Source organism: Mus caroli, unplaced genomic scaffold, assembly GCF_978045245.1.
Source record: "Mus caroli unplaced genomic scaffold, Mus_caroli_1 scaffold_12, whole genome shotgun sequence".
Lineage (NCBI taxonomy): Eukaryota > Metazoa > Chordata > Mammalia > Rodentia > Muridae > Mus > Mus caroli.
Window position 1 is genome coordinate 100,196,234 of NW_028227267.1, and position 23,816 is coordinate 100,220,049.

The following is a 23,816-nucleotide window of genomic DNA, read 5'->3' on the forward strand; positions in this document are numbered from 1 at the left end:
ATTATTCATTAGATCATTATTATCACAATAACCTTTTTAGGTGACAAGTTTCATTAGCCCTGTTTGATGGAGTAAGTTAAGGGATATGATTGTAGAACTTGAATGTGCTGAATTAGACCTAGAATTTACATCTTAGTTAGGATGGAATGGCCCTTCAAGTTCAGTATGTCATCTGGTGGGATAGGTACCACAACTCCCACACACACACACACACACACACACACACACACACACACACACACACATCTAGAATGACTGGTTGGTCACATTTACCTGGGATTTTTCTGCTTTTAGAGCTGTAAGTTCTCCTTTCAGGGTCACTTAGGATCGGCTAAGCACAGTCCTAAGGTCTGTGGTGCTTCTAAGATTCATGGAAGTGTTCTCAGTTTAACTTCTCAAACAACAGGAGAAAAACACAAGGGTAAAGATGATGAACAAAATACTGTAGCAGTCCTAATTGTGTTCCTGCTAACATAGGCATTAAAAGTGTTTTCTTTATTTATTTCCTATGTGTGTCTTTGCATGCACATGTATGGAGACCAGAAGACAGGCTATAGAAGTCAGTCCTCTCCTTCCACCCATTTTGATTGTGAACTTAGGTAGATTGGACTTGGGTCATCAGGCTTGGTGGCAATTGCCTTTACCTACTGAGCCATTGTGTTGGTCCCAAACAATACAATTTTTAATGCATGTGTCTATGTAAGAAGGGGCTTTGAGTACCCATGAGTATCACACCCTTCTGGGAAACTGCATCAGTCCTGAAAAAACTGGGATTAGAGGCATAGTAAGCCCTCCGAGACACAATAACCATGGAGGCTGGTCATGGCTAAGGACCTTAGAGCTTTCCTGTTGGATTGTTGTTTAAAATCGCCAGTGTTTTGTCAGATCTGAAGTGTCTGTGTGTCTTGTTGCTTCATCTTTCATGACATCACTTGCCTGGGTTTACCTTGGTTTCCCAGAAGGGACTGGTAAACACATCTTAAGGCCTTCTTTCCATGTCCAGCACAGTGCTTCTTTCTGTCCATTCACCATGACCAAACACTTGTCTGATTCACTGTGCTGCCTCTCCTAGCTCACGGCTAGACACAGTGCACGGACGTAGTGCACATTTATTGACCGAGTAAATGAATCCATTGAAAACTGAATTTAATTAGTTGCTTATTGTGTAGCCCTGGGGATGTTAAATAGGCTGGGCCTCATTTTTTTTCCATGTATAAAATAAGTAAAATGCATTCCGTGGAACATATACATCCTCAGGCTCTTGAACGCACTTTATGTCATGTTTGTGACATACTTACAGACTGTCAATATAGTTGAAAAATATATGTTAGCAATTAAATTGCTCCTGGATTGTTCTTAATATCACGGCTATATTTTCTCTCATACCCATTTTTTTTTCTTTTAGATCCTCACTAGAGTCCAGCATGTCAAATTTTTCCTCTAGAAAAAAGTCTCCAACTGGAAATGGTAATGTAGATAATGTTTCCTCAAAAATTACAAAAAGAAAGCCTTTTAAAATATAAGCAAACCATCTGGTATATCATAAGTTTTTACAATAGATATCTGTTGTTTGAAAACAATATATTAACTTTGCTTAAGTTAGGCATCTTTTTTTTTTAAAGTAAGAATGTGGGGTGAGGAAGGGCGTGTGATGTAGATATACCATTCATTTGTGAAATTCTTTAAAATACTAAAATAATTTTTAAAAATACTATAGTTTCCATGTATGTCCTTACAAATTAAAAAAAAAAACATTAAATCAATATAAAGTCTTTTTGTTGAAGGGCAGTCTGTGCCCTAGTACCTGTGAGATTCATGAATTAAGTCATGAGTAATACAGGTCACCATAATGTACTGGCATATTCACGCTGAGCAGAATGGCTGGCCGCAAACCCTGGCTGGGTTTGCCTCAGCCTGATGATCCCTCGTTCTCTGGGCCTCAGATGGGGCCCGCTGAGCAGCACTGGCAGTTTCAGTTGGCACCTGAGCAGTTTCAGTTGTTATCTTTGGTGATGGGGTGTGGGATTTGTTCTTTCTTGCTGGGGCGCCCTGCTTCTATAATGCTACTAGACTTGCCAGTGCAGATGAGGCCAACAAGATGTGTCTCTGAAGACCTTCTGGTTAACGCCCCGTGCTCTGCCTCATTCTGTGGGGTCCTTTGTGTTTTTCTTGACAGATCTGAAGAGCGCCCGGGGAGCTGAGCTGAGACAACAGGGTTTTCACGATGTGAACAAAAGAAGGGCTTTCTTACAGGACAACAGCTGGATAAAGAAGCTCCCAGAGGAAGAACAGTAAGCACGGAGCCAGGAGGAGGATGGATATAGGTGGATGGAGGCATCTCTGTTTGGAAGATACAGCCATCTAAAATGCAGGCCTTTCCTGCTAGAGTGCTACACTAGCTGCAGATGCCAATTAATCTCTATTCAAATTGACCGGGCAGGCAGCGAACGTAGCAGTGCCTGTTACTCGCTACTTGCACCAATGTTCTGGGTTCCTGAGGGACACACACACACACACACACACACACAGAGCCTTATATTTTAATATGCCTTTAACAGCTCAATGGCTGGATCACTTCTAAACCTCCACGCGGTTAACACACTCCCCTCTGGTATCCCTGACACGTCTCTCACTAAAGCCTATATTCCATCTCCGCTGGCTGCCTCGGATTCAAGCCTGCAGCCCTCCTGGGCTCCAATCCCCGAATCTTACATGCTCTCTATGCCCTCTCTTCAGTACCTCTCAGGCCTGGTCTTTACTCCTTTTCCCGCAAGGAGGCGCTCTCCTTCCTTCTCCTTCAGTTCCTTGCCCACGAATCCTAAAGATCCTCTGTCTCCCTGCGCAGCCATTGGCCACTGGTAACTTTATTTACCAATCAAAACCAATTCCGGGAAGGAACTCTCTCATCTTAGGTGCAGGTTCTTGTATAATTTGGGGAACCCAATTAACATAAAAGTGTTAGACCAAATTCACAGTACTACATAGTCTTAGTTTTGTAAGATTTAGAAGGTATAACTCAGTTGTACCACACACTTAAGAAAGTCTGTACTTTTAGAAACATATTCACATACAAAAGAAAGAAAGCTTGATTGTCATCTACAACAGTTTCCTTTGTAAACTGAAAAGCAAGCAAGCCATCCCAGTTTCCCAAAGACAAGTTAATCCTCTCTATGATGTATTGATCACACCAGTAATTTTTCAAGTTTATAAATACAATAATAATTAAAATGTTTTACATGCATGAATAAAATCTATAAATTCCCATCCATTTTAGTCCCATCTGACCATCTATGTCTAGGTGGTTGGAAGAATGTGGCCCTATATAAGGGCAAAATTTCACTGGCTTTGAGCATTGCTTCGGCTAGCTATGTATTTAAAGAACTGAAACTATGACTATAGGCTTCGAGCCTGTTAGTAACATAGATTATGAGAGATATTCATCTAGCCTGGTTCCATCTTCATTATCAGTTATATATTATAAATTATGCATAGCTATGGATTCATTTTCTGACTTCTTTATGTGTTAAGCTTGACGTTGGGCATTTGATTGGTGAAGCATCATTAATTCTCATAAACATATAAGGTAGGTATTATAATCTCATTTTATAGGAGAGAAATCTATAGCTCTGAGAAGCTATGTAATTTATCCAAATGGCCACATAGCTATTATGTGGCTGAATTGATATTTTAACATGATCCACTGTCTTTCCATTATATCCATGCTTTTTAACCAGAGGCAATTTATCCCAGGGGATATTTGGCAATGTTGCAGGATATTTTTGGTCATGAAGTTGGGAAATACACCTAACACATAGCGAATGGAAGTCCAAAGGACCAATAAACATCGTGAAATGTGCAGAGTAGACCTCACAGTGGAACACTTTCAAACCCGCAATGTTAAGAGCCACATGCTGGGAAACTGCATTTCAGAGTACTTATTCTAAACTTCGGCACACTCTCCAGATGTGCTTACCTGCGGAGCATACTTATAAGTGGCAATGCCAGATAAAAATATCTTTTAACTTCTGTCATCGTATCGTATTTAGCCACGGCCATATAGTGATGTGGGGAGACTTAGTCACTGTTAGACTGAGCACTACCACTTCCTCCCACAAGTCCACACTTAGCTCTTCCGTGAGAGCACTTCTCTTTCACAAATGTCGATAACAAATTTTAGCTTTCAAGTACTTATACCAACGGGTGAAGGAAACACCAATAAGTCATGATTGGTGGGAATGTTGGTTCGATCGATGCTGAGCAAGCCTCCCTAAGCAGGTCTGGGGAAGCCGGCTTGGGTGGTATGGCAGGTGCTGAGCGGAGGGGAAGTTGGCTTAGGTGCTTTTCTGGCTCCTACTGGCCCAGTTCTGGGCTGGGTGCTATCATTTGTTTTCGGCCAAGAATGTGCCCGGCCCCTGCTGCGCTCTCTTAGGTTTTACGGAAAGGTCCAAGGAAGAGGGAAGCTTTTCTCTTGGCCTTCTGAGCATGCTGCTCTGCTAGATCATTTTCAGTTTCTCTGCTCGCCTCTCTTTTTAATTATCTAGTCCAGTTTCTTTTATAGCTTTGTTAAACATAGTTCCAGAATGTTGAGTGACGTTAATGGAGCCCGTGGAGAGCGAAGGTGGTGTTTCAGGTTTGGGGAGTCGGCAGGAAGAGGTTCAGGTACTTGCCCTCTGCAGAGTTCCCAGGCCACATCCTAATGTCAGCTGGGCTTCCATGCCCACTCCACAAAGTCAGAATGGCATTGCTTTGGCAACTTATGTATACAATACAATTCTATCATAGGGTTGAGTAGTAAAGAGGGCAGGGAAAACAAAGATCTGGGTCCTGAGCAGCCTTTGTCAGTTGCTCATCTTCTGATTCTAGGAAACCACAAAACCTTTGATGACCTCATCTACTTACTGGCTAGCAGAAACAGTGTCTTCCCTGCCGCAGTTGAGAGGTCTTTGAAGGCACATGCATTCTAATGCCTTAAAAAATGGGCTTAATCGCCTATGAATGATTAATCTCCCTCATTTGAAACATTAGCAATTGTTTCCCTGTGTTTTGCCAAGGCAAATGGTCAAATCCATCAAAACGGGCAGACAACGTAGGCTTAATTACAGCTGAAGAATGCTCATAGAAAACGTTTGTCTTTTCCTCTTGTTGGAAAGAACTGGTACACACAAAGTCAATGCTCTCATGTTTCCACACTCGAGTTTAAAAAAAAAAAAACACTCTAAACAAAGCACTGACTGATTGTGGAAATCTCATGGGACAAATAGACTTGTACCGTCAAACTAGTTTTACTCCATTCTGATCCTGCAAGTTGTGGCTGGTTAATTTAGATTTATGGTTGTGCTCTTAGGCACGGAGTAAAGCAAATTAACCTTGCCTGAAGTTGTAGCTCTCTTCCTGTCTCTCTTATTTGGTGCTTAGCAAACATTATGGTAACGTTTGATGTAACTTAATTTTGGTCTTTCTCTGCAGAGACGAAAATTATGGCAGGGTGGTGCTCAACCGGCACAACTCCCATGATGCCTTGGACAGGTGAGCATCTATAACAACTACATAACTCAAGACACAAAAGTGGAGGTTTAGAGAGAAAGCCAGATGTGTGTTTGTAGGTAGGCTTGGGTCTTCTTCAACATATGCACATGCAGAGGAAATCTGGAATACCACTAGGGGTTTAGTCCAGAAAGCTGTCCCATGTCAGCTCTCAGAACTCTGGCTCCAAAGAGGCGCATACACCGTCTCATCCCACTCCACTGACTCTCGTAAGAACATGATCAGAGAAGACATCTTTGATGCTTAGAGAAAGGAAGGCTGCAATATAGAAGTTGCTCTAGAGCTCTCATGCTATACGGAACAACACACTTCTTTTATGAGGCCTGTGGGTTTGGGATAGAACACTGATATCTGTGGTAGTAAGTAGATCAGCAAGTACAAACAAACAGGAAAATTAAGATAAAATGAGGACTCACAATAGTGTGAGTAATCTCAGATTAATCAGACAGATAGTACTCTCACTGGCCCATGCTTGTATTCACATGCTGAGAAACACCCACACCGTTAGAAGAACCTAAATATTTATCACAGTCAAGCTTCATCTGGTACAGTGGCTTGCATCTGAGTACCAGCAAGACATCTATGGTAAGAGAATTTGTGTATACACACACACACACACACACACACGCACACACACGCACATACGCACACACACATGCCGTGAAATGTATCTACTTTTAAATCTTATACTTGTGAATTTTTCCTAACCATTTAAAACCTCTTCATAAGTTTGACCTGTTCCAAAGGTACCTGATATAATTTTCTCTCTTCAATGCCAGCTTTTAGCTCAATGGATTTAGTGTTGGTTTTAATTCTTGTTTAAAGTTAGTATTAAAAAAAAATCAGCCGGGCGTGGTGGCGCACGCCTTTAATCCCAGCACTCGGGAGGCAGAGGCAGGCGGATATCTGAGTTCGAGGCCAGCCTGGTCTACAAAGTGAGTTCCAGGACAGCCAGGGCTACACAGAGAAACCCTGTCTCGAAAAACCAAAAAAAAAAAAAAAAAAAAATCAGTTTCATTGTAACACTTTATACATATGAACCATATATCTTGTTTAAACTTGTCCCTTGCCCCCACTTCCTGATTTATTGTCCTTGAAAGTACTTCGAATACAATTTTATTTTATAAAATAAGATATTGGCCTATCAGTATGATGACAGATTTTTCAATGGAGTGTGATTTTTTTTTCTGTAGGAATGTTAATTTGCTGTTCTGGGGTCTAGAGGCTTATCACTGGTGCCTCTGCCTTCCTCTTCATTGTTTCAGAGAGTGGAACCTGGTTTACAGTGGTCCCTCATTTCACCAAGTAAAGAGACCCTGATTATTTGAGTCAAACAACCAATGAAAATTGTTCCGTGCATTTTAAGTAGCCTTCCCCTGGATCACTAGAGAGCACACACATTCAGTGTGAACGTGGAAACTGGCAGTGAGAGCTAAGGCTTGTCTTCTCAGTGTGCCCACAGTACACCTTAGTATAACGCCATCTTGATACCATCCATATTAAGTTCACATTTGAAATCATATTGGTTTCCCGAACTTCTCCTCTTGGTGGCCAGCCTTTTGGCTAAAGCAGTTAGCTAAGCTTTGGTCACCACAGGACTCTGTGGACCCTAGAGATGACCTATAGCTAATATTGCAAAATAAGTCTCCTCAAAAAGTATGGCAGCCTCTCCTGGAACTGCCTCAAATGCCTCTGCTTGTCACTTCTCAACCCAGCCCCAGAGGGTTTCCTGAGGCAGTCACATAGCCTCAGAAGCATCTGTTGGGTTCTGAGAGCACAGAGATGCATGAAACAACCTTGGATGTTTAGAAGCTCTTACACAAATGGAGGAGAGTTTGAGCTACCATAATCTTCACCATAAAAAGTAACTATTGTACAGATTGCTTTGGCCTGAATAACCTCAGACCCCACCAAGGAAGTGGCCTTTGATGGCTGCCACTGCCCGGAGAATGAGGGGGGAAGTTTTAAGTGAGGCTGGTTGGTTGGCACAGGGGAGGGCTTTCCAACAGAGGTGAAAGTGTGCACAGAAAGCTGTTGGAGCAGAGACTGGATTAATATATTCCCATCACCTTCCATAACAGAGTCATATGATCTGAAACTAGAAAATCTCACTATGTAGTTCCTTGGGTGGATCATTTAATCATGTCAAATCGAGTTGATATCACCTATGGAATATCCTTAGATCCAGACATTGAGCTGAAAACTAGATCCAAAACAGCTCCAGCTTCCACAGAATCTACATTTCAGTTGAAGGTGGAGGAGGGGGAGGAGAGAATGAAAATAAGTAATAATACGTACTGCTGTAAGTCTCCATGAAGTTTGCTCTCCGTTGGGCGCAGGACTTCAGGAGGCATCACTTCATGCTAAGAGCAGAACACATTCAAGCAAAGCCTGAAGCTTGTGTGAAGGGGCTGGGTTTTGTTTCCACTGTAAATTTGTTTATGCTTTTGCTTCCTGTGTTTGCTTGTTTGAGGTGCTGAAAACAGAATCCAGTACTTTTCACAGAGTAGATGGCACTCATTTGTTTTGCTATGAACCATTTGCAGGGGGCCTTTTGGTGGAGGTCATCAGAAGCCCCCCACCCCCACTGAGTTTACGCAATACGCGAGTCAGAACCACAGCATGGCTTCTGACTTCACATGGAAGTTTTCTGTAAGACTTGAGAAATGTAGTGGAGAAATTCCATTTCCTTCTTTTCTGCCTTCTCTGTTATATTCCATCGGCCCATTTATAAATGTTCATGTCTGTTTATCCTCAGAGCCCAGGCCAAGTTACACCTTACCAGAAAATCCTCTGATTCTTACATTTAACACTTGATTTTTTTAACTTATAATTTTCTTGAAATTTCCCCCCTCTTTTATAACACCTAACACTTTTGGTCTTTGGATATACGTCTGTAATTTCTCCCTCTAACCCCGAGTGGGTAAACAAGATGCATCTTCAGCTAGTAAAATGTTTCTATATTGCCTACTTCCAAATATATGCATTGAAAATAAATATACTACTTTGAGTTCAAACGTAAACCAAGAATTGCAAATAAAATAAATCACTCGATAATCTCCCACAAAGCCTGCTCTTTGTGGGTCACAGGACTCCAAAAGCATTAAGTAGGGTCCTTCTACTTGATCAGATGGGTAAAGGTTTCTTCTCTTCCTGCATTTCTCCTGTTTTCCCTTCTTGTTCCTCTCCCATCTCCCCTTTACAGTCAGTCTATCATTTCATATCTCACTTTCTTCTTCCCGTTTCTTTCTGGATTTTCTGTTCCTTCTCTGCATGGTTTTTGCTCCAAGTGTTTGGCCTCTGTGCCTGTCCATGGTGCTGAATGTTAAAGAAGGCGGTTTTTAGGAGTTCGCCCCTTGCCAGAGCATCTATTAAAACTCAGAACACAAAGATAGTTCCTACTCTGCGGGAACCGATACTGAAAGGGCATACGCAACTGACCACCGTTAGCATTCGCTTCATATAGCCTTAATTTCAGTGTGAGTATGTTGCACTTTGGAGCTTTATGAAGGTTTGGAAAAATCATCAGAACCAACAAAATATCATTTATTAGCAGTAAGAATTGAGTTTGCCCTAATTAATTCTACCCAAGTCAAAATTTGGAAGACTTGTGTACTCCAACTTTGTCTTACACTGGTAAAATGTGCCCTAACTAGACAAATTGTTCGACATTTTTTTCAAATTTATGATAGGTTTTATAGGATATTTTTGTAATTTTGTCTCCTGGTAATTGTTTTCTACAGGAAATTAATAGAGAGAGATGAGCCAAAAGCCACAATTAGCCGATACAGATCTGAGGACATGCTGGACAGGTGAGGTGCTTGTGACCCATGACAGCGCTTAAAACCACCACGTGCTAGCATTGCATCCCATTTTTACAATGCAGTGTGGGGGCGGGCGGGTGGAGAGTCCTTACTGGAGTGTTCTTTGCACTGGCGCTGTCTTATCTCAAAAAGAAGCCTCTGAAGACTGAATTCTTTCCTCAATGCACAGAAACTTAGCTAGAGATATTATCTTCCAGAGGTCTAGATTTTAGGGAGAAGTAGATTAATTTAGAAGATTATGACTTGAGTGTGGGGTATGGGCTGGTTAGACAGACCCTGCATGAAATTCTGTTAGTTCAATTTAAACGGAAGAATATCAGTCCGTATTCCAATCGGGGTTCTTCCACCCTGATGCTGGAGAAAAAGCAGCTTCTGAGAAACTATTTGTAAATATACACGTTGTTGTTAGAAACATGAATCGTGCTAACGAATCTTAAATAAATAATCTGTGGCATGCAATTACTCTGATACCTAAACCACAAAAAGACCCAACAAAGATAGAAAACTTCAGACCAATATCCCTTATGAATATTGATGCAAAAATCCTCAATAAAGTTCTTGCTAACCGAATCCAAGAACACATCAAAACAATCATCCATCCTGACCAAGTAGGTTTCATCCCAGGGATGCAGGGATGGTTCAATATATGGAAATCCATCAACGTAATCCAGTATATAAACAAACTCAAAGACAAAAACCACATGGTCATCTCGTTAGATGCGGAAAAAGCATTTGACAAGATCCAACACCCATTCATGATAAAAGTCTTGGAAAGATCAGGAATTCAAGGCCCATACCTAAACATGATAAAAGCAATCTACAGCAAACCAGTAGCCAACATCAAAGTAAATGGTGAGAAGCTTGAAGCAATCCCTCTAAAATCAGGGACTAGACAAGGCTGTCCAATTTCTCCATACCTATTCAACATTGTACTTGAAGTCCTAGCCAGAGCAATTTGACAACAAAAGGAGATCAAAGGGATACAAATTGGAAAAGATGAAGTCAAAATATCACTTTTTGCAGATGATATGATAGTATATATAAGTGACCCTAAAAATTCCACCAGAGAACTCCTAAGCCTGATAAACAGCTTCGGTGAAGTAGCTGGATATAAAATTAACTCAAACAAATCAATGGCCTTTCTCTACACAAAGAATAAACAGGCTGAGAAAGAAATTAGGGAAACAACACCCTTCTCAATAGTCACAAATAATATAAAATATCTTGGCGTGACTCTAACTAAGGAAGTGAAAGATCTGTATAATAAAAACTTCAAGTCTCTGAAGAAAGAAATTCTAGAAGATCTCAGAAGATGGAAAGATCTCCCATGCTCATGGATTGGCAGGATCAACATTGTAAAAATGGCTATCTTGCCAAAAGCAATCTACACATTCAATGCAATCCCCATCAAAATTCCAACTCAATTCTTCAACGAATTAGAAAGTGCAATCTGCAAATTCATCTGGAATAACAAAAAACCTAGGATAGCAAAAACTCTTCTCAAGGATAAAAGAACCTCTGGTGGAATCACCATGCCGGACCTAAAGCTCTACTACAGAGCAATTGTGATAAAAACTGCGTGGTACTGGTATAGTGACAGACAAATAGACCAATGGAATAGAATTGAAGACCCAGAAATGAACCCACACACCTATGGTCACTTGATCTTCGACAAGGGAGCTAAAAACATCCAGTGGAAGAAAGACAGCGTTTTCAACAAATGGTGCTGGCACAACTGGTTGTTAACATGTAGAAGAATGCGAATCGATCCATTCCTAGAGGAGAAAGTGGGGAAAAGCCTTGAAGATATGGGCACAGGGGAAAAATTCCTGAATAGAACAGTAATGGCTTGTGCTGTAAGATCGAGAATTGACAAGTGGGACCTCATGAAACTACAAAGCTTCTGCAAGGCTAAAGACACCATCAATAAGACAAAAAAACCACCAACAGATTGGGAAAGGATCTTCACCTATCCTAAATCAGATAAGGGACTAATATCCAATATATATAAAGAACTCAAGAAGGTGGACTCCAGAAAGTCAAATAACCCCATTAAAAAATGGGGCTCAGAACTGAACAAAGAATTCTCACCTGAGGAATACCGAATGGCAGAGAAGCACCTGAAAAAATGTTCAACATCCTTAATCATCACGGAAATGCAAATCAAAACAACCCTGAGATTCCACCTCACACCAGTCAGAATGGCTAAGATCAAAAATTCAGGTGACAGCAGATGCTGGCGAGGATGTGGAGAAAGAGGAACACTCCTCCATTGTTGGTGGGATTGCAAGCTTGTACAACCACTCTGGAAATCAGTCTGGCGGTTCCTCAGAAAATTGTCATAGTACTACCGGAGGATCCAGCAATACCTCTCCTGGGCATATATCCAGAAGATGTCCCAACCGGTAAAAAGGACACATGCTCCACTATGTCCATAGCAGCCCTATTTATAATAGCCAGAAGCTGGAAAGAACCCAGATGTCCCTCAACAGAGGAATGGATACAGAAATTATGGTACATTTACACAATGGAGTACTACTCAGCTATTAAAAAGAATGAATTTATGAAATTCCTAGCCAAATGGATGGACCTGGAGGGCATCATCTTGAGTGAAGTAACACAATCACAAAAGAACTCACACAATATGTATTCACTGATAAGTGGATATTAGCCCAAAACTTAGGATACCCAAGATATAAGATACAATTTGCTAAATGCATGAAACTCAAGAAGAATGAAGACCAAAGTGTGGACACTGTGCCCCTTCTTAGAATTGGGAACAAAACACCCAGGGAAGGAGTTACAGAGACAAAGTTCGTAGCTGTGATGAAAGGATGGACCATTTAGAGACTGCCGTATCCAGGGATCCATCCCATAAGCAGCTTCTAAACGCTGACACCATTGCATACACTAGCAAGATTTTGCTGAAAGGACCCAAATATAGCTGTCTCTTGTGAGACGATGCCGGGGCCTAGAAAACACAGGAGTGGATGTTCACAGTCAGCTATTGGATGTATCACAGGGCTCCCAATGGAGAAGCTAGAGAAAGTACCCAAGGAGCTAAAGGGATCTGCAACCCTATTGTTGGAACAACATGATGTACTAACCAGAACCCCGGAGCTCTTGTCTCTAGCTGCATATGTATCGAAAGATGGCCTAGTCGGCCATCAATGGAAAGAGAGGCCCATTGGACTTGCAAACTTTATATGCCCCAATATAGGGGAATGCCAGGGCCAAAAGAATGGGAATGGGTGGGTAGGGAAGTGGGGGGCGCTATGGGGGACTTTTGGGATAGCATTGGAAATGTAATTGAGGAAAATATGTAATAAAAATATTAAAAATTAAAAAAAAACAAAAAAAAAACAAAAAAAAGAATAATAAAGTTTGGGAGAAAATCATCATTACTAAAATTAAAAGGTACAACTATGGAAAAAAAAAATAATCTGTGGCATGAAAAACTAAAGATCCTGAAACTAGAGATTAATTTTAAAAGACGAGGTTAGGCCGCCCCCTAGTGTTCTGTTGTGGGAGTAAAGCTTTCCCTTGAACCTTTAAAGAAATTAACTATTTCTTTGCAATAAATGTTGCATACAATCTATTTTGATGGTATTCTCTCTAACTCCACACCCAGATCCATCCCTTCCACGGGCACTGTGTTAGTTACTTTTTTGCTACTTTGATAAAACGGTACGACCAAGGCAATTTATAAAAGACTTATTTGATTGGCTTCTGGTTTCAGAGGGCTAGAGTCCATGATGGTGTAGTGAAGGGGCAGCTGAGAGCTCACGTCTTGGTCACAACCACGAGGCAGAAGAAGGGAGAGCACTCTAGGGGTGGTGCTTGTACTGAGTCCTTGTGACTCACCTCCTTTAACAAGGCCTTACCTCCTAATCCTTCCCAACAGATCCACCAACTGGGGACCGCTTGTTTAAACAAATGAGCCATGGAGATTGCTCCCATTCAAACCACCACACTTACACAACTTTACATTCTGTGTTTTTTCCTAACCTATCAAGACTAATTCGTGTTGATATGGGATCCCCACCAGAGTGTGGTCACCTTATGAGGGGATAGTTTCAGAGAAAAACTGCCTCTTTTCAAGAAGCTAACGGTCACCAATAGCTCCATGGAGTGGGACTTCTGTCTTATTCCCATCCTCAGATGCTGGGATCTGGTCTGGTTTGGGCTTGCTCAGGATTTATGCATACTATCACAGCTTCTGTAAACTTATATGCACACCTGCCCTGCTGTGTCCAGAACACACCATTCTTTTGTAGCTACCCACTGCTTTTAATCTCTTACACTCCTTCTGCCCCTTCTTCTGCCATGAGATAGATCCCCGAGCTCTGACAGGAGGGAGTAGGCTGTATATATTCCCTTTAGGGCTGGGGCATTTTGCAGTTTCTTATTCTCTGCACCTTTGCCAGTTGTGGGCCTCTGTTAGTCATCATTTCCTGAAAAAGAAGTGTCTCAGGTGTGTTAATGTATGGCTCTACAGAGTAGATTTAATAACATGTCCATCTAACGAGAACACTAGGTTCTCTTCTAGGACCCAACCTAAGTCGATTTGTTGAAGTAAACTAATTTGTTAAGACAGGATGTTCTTAATCTGTCCCCACTTCTCCCTAAACCTAATTGGTTTAATACAATAGATAATGGCTTCACTTGTGAGAGTCTAGTATTCAGGGAGGGAGTGATTCAGGCAGCTAAGTTCTTTCTACATATAAACACTGCTGCCTTCGATCCATGGCACCAAAACTGTAGTGGAGGAGAGAGAAAGAGCTAGAGTGTATTCAGGTAGCTGTACAGTGGATCAGGATGTGGTAACGACATTTCTATTCACACGTTTTAAAACCCAATCGAAAGGTCCCAACTTAATGGCCATCCTAAGTTGGTAAATGTGGCCTCTGTCTGCTCAGGAGAAAAAGAAATTGATTTTGGCAAACACAGAGCATTATGCGACAGATTTAAAAAAAAAAAAAGACTAGTGAAGCATTTCACTGATACCGTTTACCAACATAGGAAGTAGAGTCATCACACACACACACACACACACACACACAACTGCACTATAAAAATATGAATAATCACAGGTGAGTTAAAAATCCCAGTGAGTCAGGAAGGTGAACAATTAACAAAAGTATACATCCAGAATCCAAAGCGATATCCAGGTGGCCTCACCAGCTCCTTTTTTTTTTTTTTTTTTTTTTTTTTTTTTTTTTTACTTTCAAAGACTGCAAAACGTTAACACATGGAAAATAGTTCTTTTATAAGAAAACGACTAAATGTAAAATTGTTCAGGCATGAGAGAGAATCTGTAAGAAGTTTGACAAGTCAACCACTGCTCACCGTTGTGTATGAGGGGTGTCACACAGAAGCACTGTCACCAAAACAGACAAGGCCCAAACCTTGGATAACCAACTAAGCCATAGGTACTAGCACACACTAACTTTGGAAAGGTCTCAAATATAATCTTTTCTAAGTGTTATTTATTTTTACTTAACAACTCACAGTCGTGCTTAATGTGTTTTTGTACATTCTGACCCTCCCTATATTTAACAATGAATTCTGTGAACATTTCTTTCACATATGCATACAATATGTTTTGGTCATATTCACTGCCACCCCTCTCTGCAACTCCTTCTAGCTCTAGATCCATGTCTTGTCCTCAACATCCTTTTTAAACTTCTATTTATTTATTTTATGCTCATGGATGTCTTGCCAGCAGGCTTCTCTGTGCACCGTGTGCATACCTTGGTGTTGGAGGAGGCCGCGTGAGGGTGTGAGCTGCCATGTGGGTGCTGGGAATCGAACCTACATCCTCAGGAAGAGCAACCAGTGCTCTTAACTGCTGACCCCGCCCCCATGTCTTTAATGCTCCTTGTATAGCCTAAGTCAAATGTGTGCTGCCTACGTAGTCATGGGTGTGGCGCCATCTATTGGAGCACAGCCAGCCTACAAGAAACTGCAGTCTTAAAGAAAAACGTTGTCTCTCTAGAAGCCATTGACTGCCAATACCTCTTCAGCTGGGGGTGAGAGCTTGCATTTGCTATATTCTGGAATGGTGACTGGCTTGATCTGGTGCAGCCTTGTGCAGGCCACACTACCTTCTATAGTTTTAGAACAACAGTTCTCAAGTACTTACTCATGATAGGATGAAATGTTGTCCGGCTTACAGGCCCAGAGGTTCCATTGCTATGGGGACTGTCTTAGACAGGGTTTCTATTCCTGCACAAACATCATGACCAAGAAGCAAGTTGGGGAGGAAAGGGTTTATTTGGCTTACACTTCCATACTGCTGTTCATCACCAAAGGAAGTCAGGACTGTAATTCAAGCAGGTCAGAAAGCAGGAGCTGATGCAGAAGCCATGGAGGGATGTTCTTTATTGGCTTGCCTCCCCTGGCTTGCTCAGCCTGCTCTCTTATAGAACCAAGATTACCACCCAGAGATGGTCCCACCCACAAGGGGCCTTTTCCCCCTTGATCACTAATTGAGAAAATGCCTTACAGTTGGATCTCATGGAGGCATTTCCTCAACTGAAGCTCCTTTCTCTGTGATAACTCCAGCTGTGTCAAGTTGACATGAAACTAGCCAGTACAGGGCCTTATTCTTACCGCATGCATGTCCCTGTTCCAGTGTTAAGGTTATTCATTTTACATTTGTATTGTTAAGAAAATTGTGGAGTTTAGCATCTTAAGACATTGGACTTAAATAATAATGAATTTTCTGAAGAAGAAAACCTTGAGCTCTAGTACAGGAGATTTTAAGCATCATGAAAGCATCTTACCAAATCTATTCAAATAGTTATGGGTTTATTTCCCCCCTCAAGTAATCTTTAGCTTTTCCTAGTATCTTTAAACTTGTGGACAAGCAGAAATAAAGGAAGCATTGATTTGCTTTTCACCCTTGCTCAAACGACACCGCTGTTTCTTTCTTCTAGAACACTGTCCGCGGTTAGAACGCCAGAATCAACCAGGGCGTAAGTACTTTCTTAACTGATGTGTGTTTCCTTGTATGCATTTAAAAACAACCAGGGCTTGCCACCTTCAGGCAACACGCCATCGGAGAACCACAGTCCTGTGCTGTTGGCCGAGTCAGAAGCAGAGGAGAACCACAGCCCTGTGCTGTTGGCCGAGTTAGAAGCAGAGGAGAAGAACCAATTCAAAGAATCAAGTGCTATCGGGCTGGGCTTGCACCCTAAGCGCTCATCTGCCATCACTGTAACCAGTCACGAAGGCCCAGATCAGTGCCTTTAACCTTATATTTAAATATGTACTCAGGGCTGGAGGGCTGGCTTAGTGGTGAAGAGCCCTGGCTGGTCTTTCGGAGGACCCAGATTTGATTGCTGGCACCCACATGGGCAGCTCACAACCCTCTGTACTTCCAGTTCTAGAGTCTCTGATGCCCTCTTCTGGCCTCCGCTGGCACCATCTGTGTAAGTGGCGCACAGAAATACACACAAAGCAAAGCAAAAGAACGGACTCTGCCTTTCTCCCGTTTCTTAGGCAACCAACTCTTTCTCACTCCACACCTCATCCTCTTCCCTCAGTGCTGAATCGTGAGATATCAAATATGAGATATCAAATATATTTCCCTCGGCATATACTCCTAGTATTTATAGGCAACACAGATTAGATGAACTTTTCCAATGTTACTTAAAAAAAAAAACTATTTATGGATAAAATTTTTATGCTGGATCCCAATCTTAATGTGTAAAACAGTCCCTGGGTCATTGCCATTTTAATTAATTAATAAATTCATTCATTACCTATTAATTAATTTGCCTACATCCCAAATGCTGTTCCCCATCCCAGTCCCTCCCTCACCAAGTCTCTCCACTCCATTCCCCTCTCCCTTTCTCCTCTGAGAGGGTGGAACCACCCCTGGGTATCCCCCCACACTAGCACATCGAGTTTCTCACTAATTAGGCCAGACAGAGCAGCCATGAAGACTGAGCTGCCAGTCTGCTACATATGTGCTGGGGTGGGGGACCTCATTCCAGCCAGTGAATGTTCTTTGGTTGGTAGGGCCTTGTTTTTTTTTGTTTTTTTTTTTTTTTTTCCTTTCGAGGATCTGAATGTATTCATAAATGCCAAGTGGAGGTTACATTGTGTATCTTTCAATTTTTTTTCTTAAGCTCATATTTCTAATGCATAGTATGATTCTGTCAACCCAACATAACAACGAGGTTAAGAGAATGCAAATCCGTAGCATGTCACGCTGATTAGCCTGGATGCCACATGATTAACCATGCGTGAATGACTTTCTCAGTCAGTTATGGTGGTGACCTCTTGCTCTTCTCGTTGAACAGGCCAGCTGTCAGCTCCTTCAATGCAAACACTACCGCCACAGCTTCAACCCCCGCTACCACTCCTGTGAAGAAAAAGAGGTAAGATGCGGACCCTGTGCTGCCTCTTGCTAACATCCTGCAAAAGACTTCTTACTGACTGCCAGATCGCCCCCCACCCCACGCGTCTGCTACTTTAGTTTTCACAGTAGTGGTTGCTGAAGCCAGTCAGAGCTTGTGTATTCTAAGGAAGCCCTCTACAACTGAGCTCTGCTCCCAGCTCCTCTGGGTCGCATCGATGGTGGGCTTATGTGTTTAGAGCTAGGTTGCTTTAAGTGAGTTTTCACAGAGCTGTGCTACAGAGAGTGGCTTAACCTAAAATCATGATTGGTGGATAGCCACACATTACCATGCACTACAGTTTCCCCCTGTTCTCTGCACATTAGGCGAATTTTACCTTAGAGCAGAGTAAAGGCCCTTTCTGGGGACTTTGTTCTGTTTCCTTTGTTCCTTTAGAGGCTAAAGTTTAGACAAAATCATTTTTATTTTCATTATATTCATATGGTTTTATGTCACCCATAAAACTAGAAATAAATCTATGTGACACAGTATATACTCCTAAGTACTTACCCAAGGGATTCTAAGTCAGCATGACCCAGAGAAATGGGAGGGCGGGAGGTTAATAGAGAGAGGGTAACAAGGGCAGGGGGAAATATTCCCAATGGACAGTAGATACCTGTGTGAAAATACTTAACGTTAGTTTCTTAAAAGCAAATACACCAGTGTTCACTGCAGCACATGCTCACAAGAGCTGAGCTAGGGAAGCCATTCTAGGTAGCTAACAGTGGAGGTGAAGAAAATGAGGCACAGAACATGACAAGATTCTTCTCTTCTCTTCTCTTCTCTTCTCTTCTCTTCTCTTCTCTTCTCTTCTCTTCTCTTCTCTTCTCTTCTCTTCTCCCCTCCCCTCCCCTCCCCTCCCCTCCCCTCCCCTCCCCTCCCCTCCCCTCCCCTCCCCTCCCCTCCCCTCCCCTCCCCTCCCCTCCCCTCCCCTCCCCTCCTCTCCTCTCCTCTCCTCTCCTCTCCTCTCCTCTCCTCTCCTCTCCTCTTCTCTTCTCTTCTCTTCTCTTCTCTTCTCTTCTCTTCTCTTCTCTTCTCTTCTTTTTTTCCTTTCCTTTTCTTTTCTTTTTTTTCCTTTTCTTTTCTTTTCTTTTCTTTTCTTTTCTTTTCTTTTCTTTTCTTTTCTTTTCACAATAAAGCTATGGCTAGATTGAAGTTATGTCAATGGGAGATGCTTGCATTAAGCAATTCAAGCCAGTGTACTTCAGGAATGTTGGCTAGAATATTCCTGGCTTCCTAGATCCCCATCCCTTCACCAGCCCACATCTCTCTCCCTCTCCCTCTCCCTCTCCCTCTCCCTCTCCCTCTCCCTCTCCCTCTCCCTCTCCCTCTCCCTCTCCCTCTCCCTCTCCCTCTCCCTCTCCCTCTCCCTCTCCCTCTCCCTCTCCCTCTCCCTCTCCCTCTCCCTCTCCCTCTCCCTCTCCCTCTCCTCCACCCCCTCTCCCCCTCCTCCTCCCCCTCTCCCCCTCCCCCTCTCCCCTCCTGCTCCCCCTCCCCCTCCTCCTCCTTGCTCCCTTGGCCACATCAAGAGCTATATTCAGTTATATCCCCATACTATAAGGTCATCTTTCTAGCAGATGTTGAAACTGAGGTTAGCTTTGCTGTGGCATTCATATCTGCTTTAACATCCTGTCAGAGTGTTCTAGCATCCGGTCTAAGAATCAGATTTTTTTTAACTAGAGAATAAAGTTGTTACTTCATTATGAACTAGATCAGGAAGATAGACAAAGAGGAAGGACAATGTGGTGACATACATGAACCTGCAGTCCAGACTTAAGAGCTGGCATTCTTTCAATTTTTGAGGTTTTAAGGAAATGTCCACATGTTTGGTGTCAAAGGAAGTGAAAGAGCAGTTCATTTGGGGAAGAACAGCCTGAAGTATAGGGTCATTCCTTCCTACTCCGTTTATGAAGTATTGTTTATTCTATTCCCAAGGCTTTCTGTAAAAATTATCTTGCTGCCTTTTAGCTATCAATGTCTTCCTACCCCAAGACATGGGGGTGGGATCAGCCATTCAAACACAGTGGTCATGATTGATGCCCTTTCTTAACAGACAGTCCTGGTTCCCACCACCCCCTCCTGGTCACAATGCCTCTCCAAGCACAGCAGCCAGCAGAAGGTAAGGGGAGGTGTCAGAGGTAATTGCTATGTCACGGATGGAAGAGTGTATTAGTCACTGACAGCATATAATTGTGGATGGTTTTGAATAAATTGATGACAGTTTTGTGAACCCTGGAGAAGACAGTGCTCAGTGGGGGTGGAGTCAGGCTTACCCCACGCCCTGGGTGAGAAACCTGACAAGCTGTGAGAAGTGAGCAGGTGCCCATTTTAGTGTGCAATGATTTCTGTGAAAAAGTACTACAGATGTATGGGGAATCAACAGTGGGAAACTTACCACCTCACTGAGACAGATGTGAGCAGGACCAGTTCCTCCGAGGGCCATGAGTGATAGGTCTGTGCTCCTAAGAAGCTGCTGGCTTCCTGGCAATCATAGTCATCCCCTCGTCCGCACAGTCTGACTTTCCGTGTCAACTGCCATCTTCACCTGATCTGTTGGATCAGGGCTCCATCTTATTCCAGTATGACCTCATGTTAACTTAGAATATCTGAAAAGACCCTGCTTCCCCCAAATGCCACATTCTCAAGGAGAACGAGTCAAAACTTCCACATGGAAATCTCAGGGCACACAACTCAGCCCCTAACAGTGAATAGGAGAGAACTGAGTCAAATTTCAGGCTGGGGCGCCATTGTGGGTCCATCTGCTTCAAGTCCAGATGACTAGTGGGGATATGTGTGACAAATTCCTTGGAAGCACAGAGTGATAAATAAGTGATAAGTGAGTGTTTTCTCTTTACGTGGTCTTTTGAGAAGAAACATAACTTAAGTCGTAGACCTCATTCTACAGTCGCCATGCAGGGCACACCAACCATTCAATAAACAGCTAATAGATCAATCATTGGGTCAAAGGTCACTCTGGATTATTGGGTTCTCTTGGTGAATAAAACACAGAGCCTCTGCCTTGGATTTTAGGAAAGTATCTTCTACAGGTGTTGAACTCCTATGGTGTATGTCGCCACGAACACAGGAGGGAGGCGTGGCCTCTGACTGATTTTTATTTTAGGTTTGTATTCTGATAGCCAAAATTTTTCCATGTGAGAAGCCAAAATATCTTTACCAAAATAATTCCATATTTTGATGGGATTTCATCCTGCTTGTAACTGACAAACTGTATGTGTGTGTAATATACTATTGTCATATTTTCTAAATGTCCATCTGCCACACACACACACACACACACACACACACACACACTTCCAGTGTCTCTTTTATCTCCAAAATGATGGAAATTTGTAGAAATACGTGTCCTTTAATGCCACCCTTGACTATGTCCTTTAATATCATTGGATCTGTAAATATATAAACCAGTTAGTTGGTCAAAGAAATTAAGTTCCTTATTCACATCTTTGTAAATATTTACAGATAGATTTGACATGCCAATAAAGTCATAAGATACATCAAATAACCATAATATGGAATAACATCCACTTTCTCTTAAAATGTTTTCTTCTTAAGCATATATATCTGCAGGTGACTTCCTGCTACATGAACGGCCAAGAATGACTGTATTTCTAGTGTGAAGCCTCCCCTTTCCTCAGGATATCACGAGATAATTCCTCTACAACTACTCACATTTCTCTTTGTCGGTTAAAGTACTCCCCCACACCCCACCTCCGAGTGTCATGAGAGCCATTCCTTTTTCTCTGATAGACAAGACATGGCATTTTTGCTAGAAGTATTTACTAGATATTTCCAAAATCACTTCTATTTTGTGACCCGTTCTTCCTGCTTCTGGTATTAATATAAATGATCATCACAGTGGACAAGTGATTATATAACTTTGTAAAAATGTGCAAGGATTGGTCCTGAGTCAAAATCTCATATATTCAAGGCCTGTTGAGCTTGTAGGTATGGGTTTGCTCAGGAGCCGGCAGCCCTGGCTATCAGCCACAACAACTCAGCAGTTGGCTGGATGTGTTTAAACAAGGAAGATGAAACAATGCTCTCTTAAAAAAAAAAATCTGGCTCAGATCCATAGCACTAGAACTAAGGAAATGGGACTGTGGGTTTCATTGATCAGTGGAACTCTCAGCTCGTGTTTGGGAGCACGGGTATTTACATAATGCCCAGACATACTCAGGCTTCTCACTGAGGGGAGATGATACAGCCACGCCGGGCATAAGGGCTTGACTCTAAAAGCACAAGTGCTTTGGAGTTGAATACGGTGTCCTCTTCCTTAATATCTTCAATGCCAGTGCCTTGCCAGGGTTGATAAGTAGACTTTGTAATAAGTGCCAAGAAAAATTAAAAAGGAACAATTATAAATGACGAAAGGGAGTGAGCGCTACTAAAACAGATATCTGTCCCCATAGGAACCAAAGTGAATGAAAGTAGGTCAGCGACAGATAAAACTGGGGGACCGTGCTTTTAACACCGGTTATGAGCATAACGCTGATGTGGTTTCTCTGGATCTTTCACGGTACACTGGGATCCTCACTCTTTCTCCTCCCTGCCCCCTTCCCTCAAAGCACCGTCCGACTGCCTCACAGGGCGTTCAGCCCATTGCACAGGCGCGCTCTCACAGCGCAGTCACCCCTGAACTGTTTTATCTTCCACCTTCTCTCTGTGTTGTATACTTATGCATCCTCCAGACATCCAGCATCCCAAGAGACAGCATCTCTCCCAATGGTTTTCTCTAGACTTCTGCAGCCTCTAACGCTGTGGATCATACCCTTAACTTGCTGTGCTAGCCAGGAATTCAAAGCGAGCTGTGTTTGGGTTGAAAACTTGTGCTGGCTGGCATAAACTGGAACAGAGGGTTTTCCTAATGAAGGTCAGGATTTCATAGCTTTATTATCTGTGTGACATCTTTCTTTACACGTGGATGCTTTTGCCTATGGCTGTCAGTTTATCTGGATGTTCATACTTGCTTTTATATCTACAACGGTACATCTATCTACATATTTAAGTAAACAGGGCCAGCAAGATCAGCTATACTTTAAGTAATCACCTACCAGTCTGAAAGGACATTTAAAGTAGTTTTTTTTTTTTTTTTAAATCACATTTAGCCCAGGTATAGTGGTACCTGCTTTTAATCCCAGCACTTTGGAGGCAGAGGCAGGTGCATCTCTGAGTTCAGCCTGGTCTATATAGAGAGTTCCAGGCTAACCAGGACCAGACAGGGCCCTGTCTCAAACAAAACAAACCACGTAACACATCATATAGCTAAGTAAAAAATTTACACATTTCAAATAAAAGCAAAGCAAAGCCAAAACCATAAACAAACAATAACAACAACAATAAACCAACCCAAGACCCTTCACATGTTCTGAGGTTTTCACAGTCATACAACTTCAACATTCGCCATAACTAAGTTTGGACTCTTCCTGAGCTATACGTGAAGCCTGAAAACCAGCAATGAACAAAAGTATAAACAATAAAGCAAAATGTGAATGGCACAAAGATCAGTTTTATGTTTTCAGACACCACTCAGACAGGCTTTAAGTAGTTTGTAAGGCTCAAGAATAGAATTTGGTAAAAGATTTGACTATGTATGGCTTTACTCTTGTCAATGAAAAGAAATCAAATGCTCTCACACTTGAATATAATTGTGAGAAATTAATTGTTTGAGTCATGTCGTAGTTGCTCATAACTGCTTTAGTTTCAATAATTTCTTAACTAAAATTTCAGACTAAATAGCATAAAACTTCCTAAGGGAATGATAATTTTCTGTTCCATATCCATAAGTCTTGAAAGGAAGGGTTCAGGCATGAATGATTAAACAAATTAGAGGGCAAAGTTGAATAATAGGAAGGCTTGGAAGGCTTTTCTTCCTTCCTTCCTTCCTTCCTTCCTTCCTTCCTTCCTTCCTTCCTTCCTTCCTTCCTTCCTTCCTCCCTCCCTCCCTCCCTCTCTCTCTATTTCTATCTCTCTTTCTTTCTTTCTTTTGTTTTTTTGAGACAGGGTTTCTCTGAATAGCCCT

The 23,816-nt window shown here is 42.1% G+C and overlaps 1 protein-coding gene across 1 annotated transcript in view; it reads left to right on the forward strand.

Moving 5' to 3' along the window:
• Positions 1-1,424: 1,424 nt before the first annotated feature.
• Scel (sciellin) overlaps positions 1,425-23,816 on the forward strand; it is a 94,689-nt gene continuing 72,297 nt past the window's right edge. The window contains exons 1-7 of the mRNA XM_085828993.1: positions 1,425-1,467; positions 2,177-2,291; positions 5,467-5,526; positions 9,288-9,356; positions 16,310-16,348; positions 17,681-17,758; positions 19,830-19,895. Of these exons, the coding sequence (XP_085685119.1) occupies positions 1,425-1,467; positions 2,177-2,291; positions 5,467-5,526; positions 9,288-9,356; positions 16,310-16,348; positions 17,681-17,758; positions 19,830-19,895 (470 nt within the window). The remainder of the gene's footprint in view (positions 1,468-2,176; positions 2,292-5,466; positions 5,527-9,287; positions 9,357-16,309; positions 16,349-17,680; positions 17,759-19,829; positions 19,896-23,816) is intronic.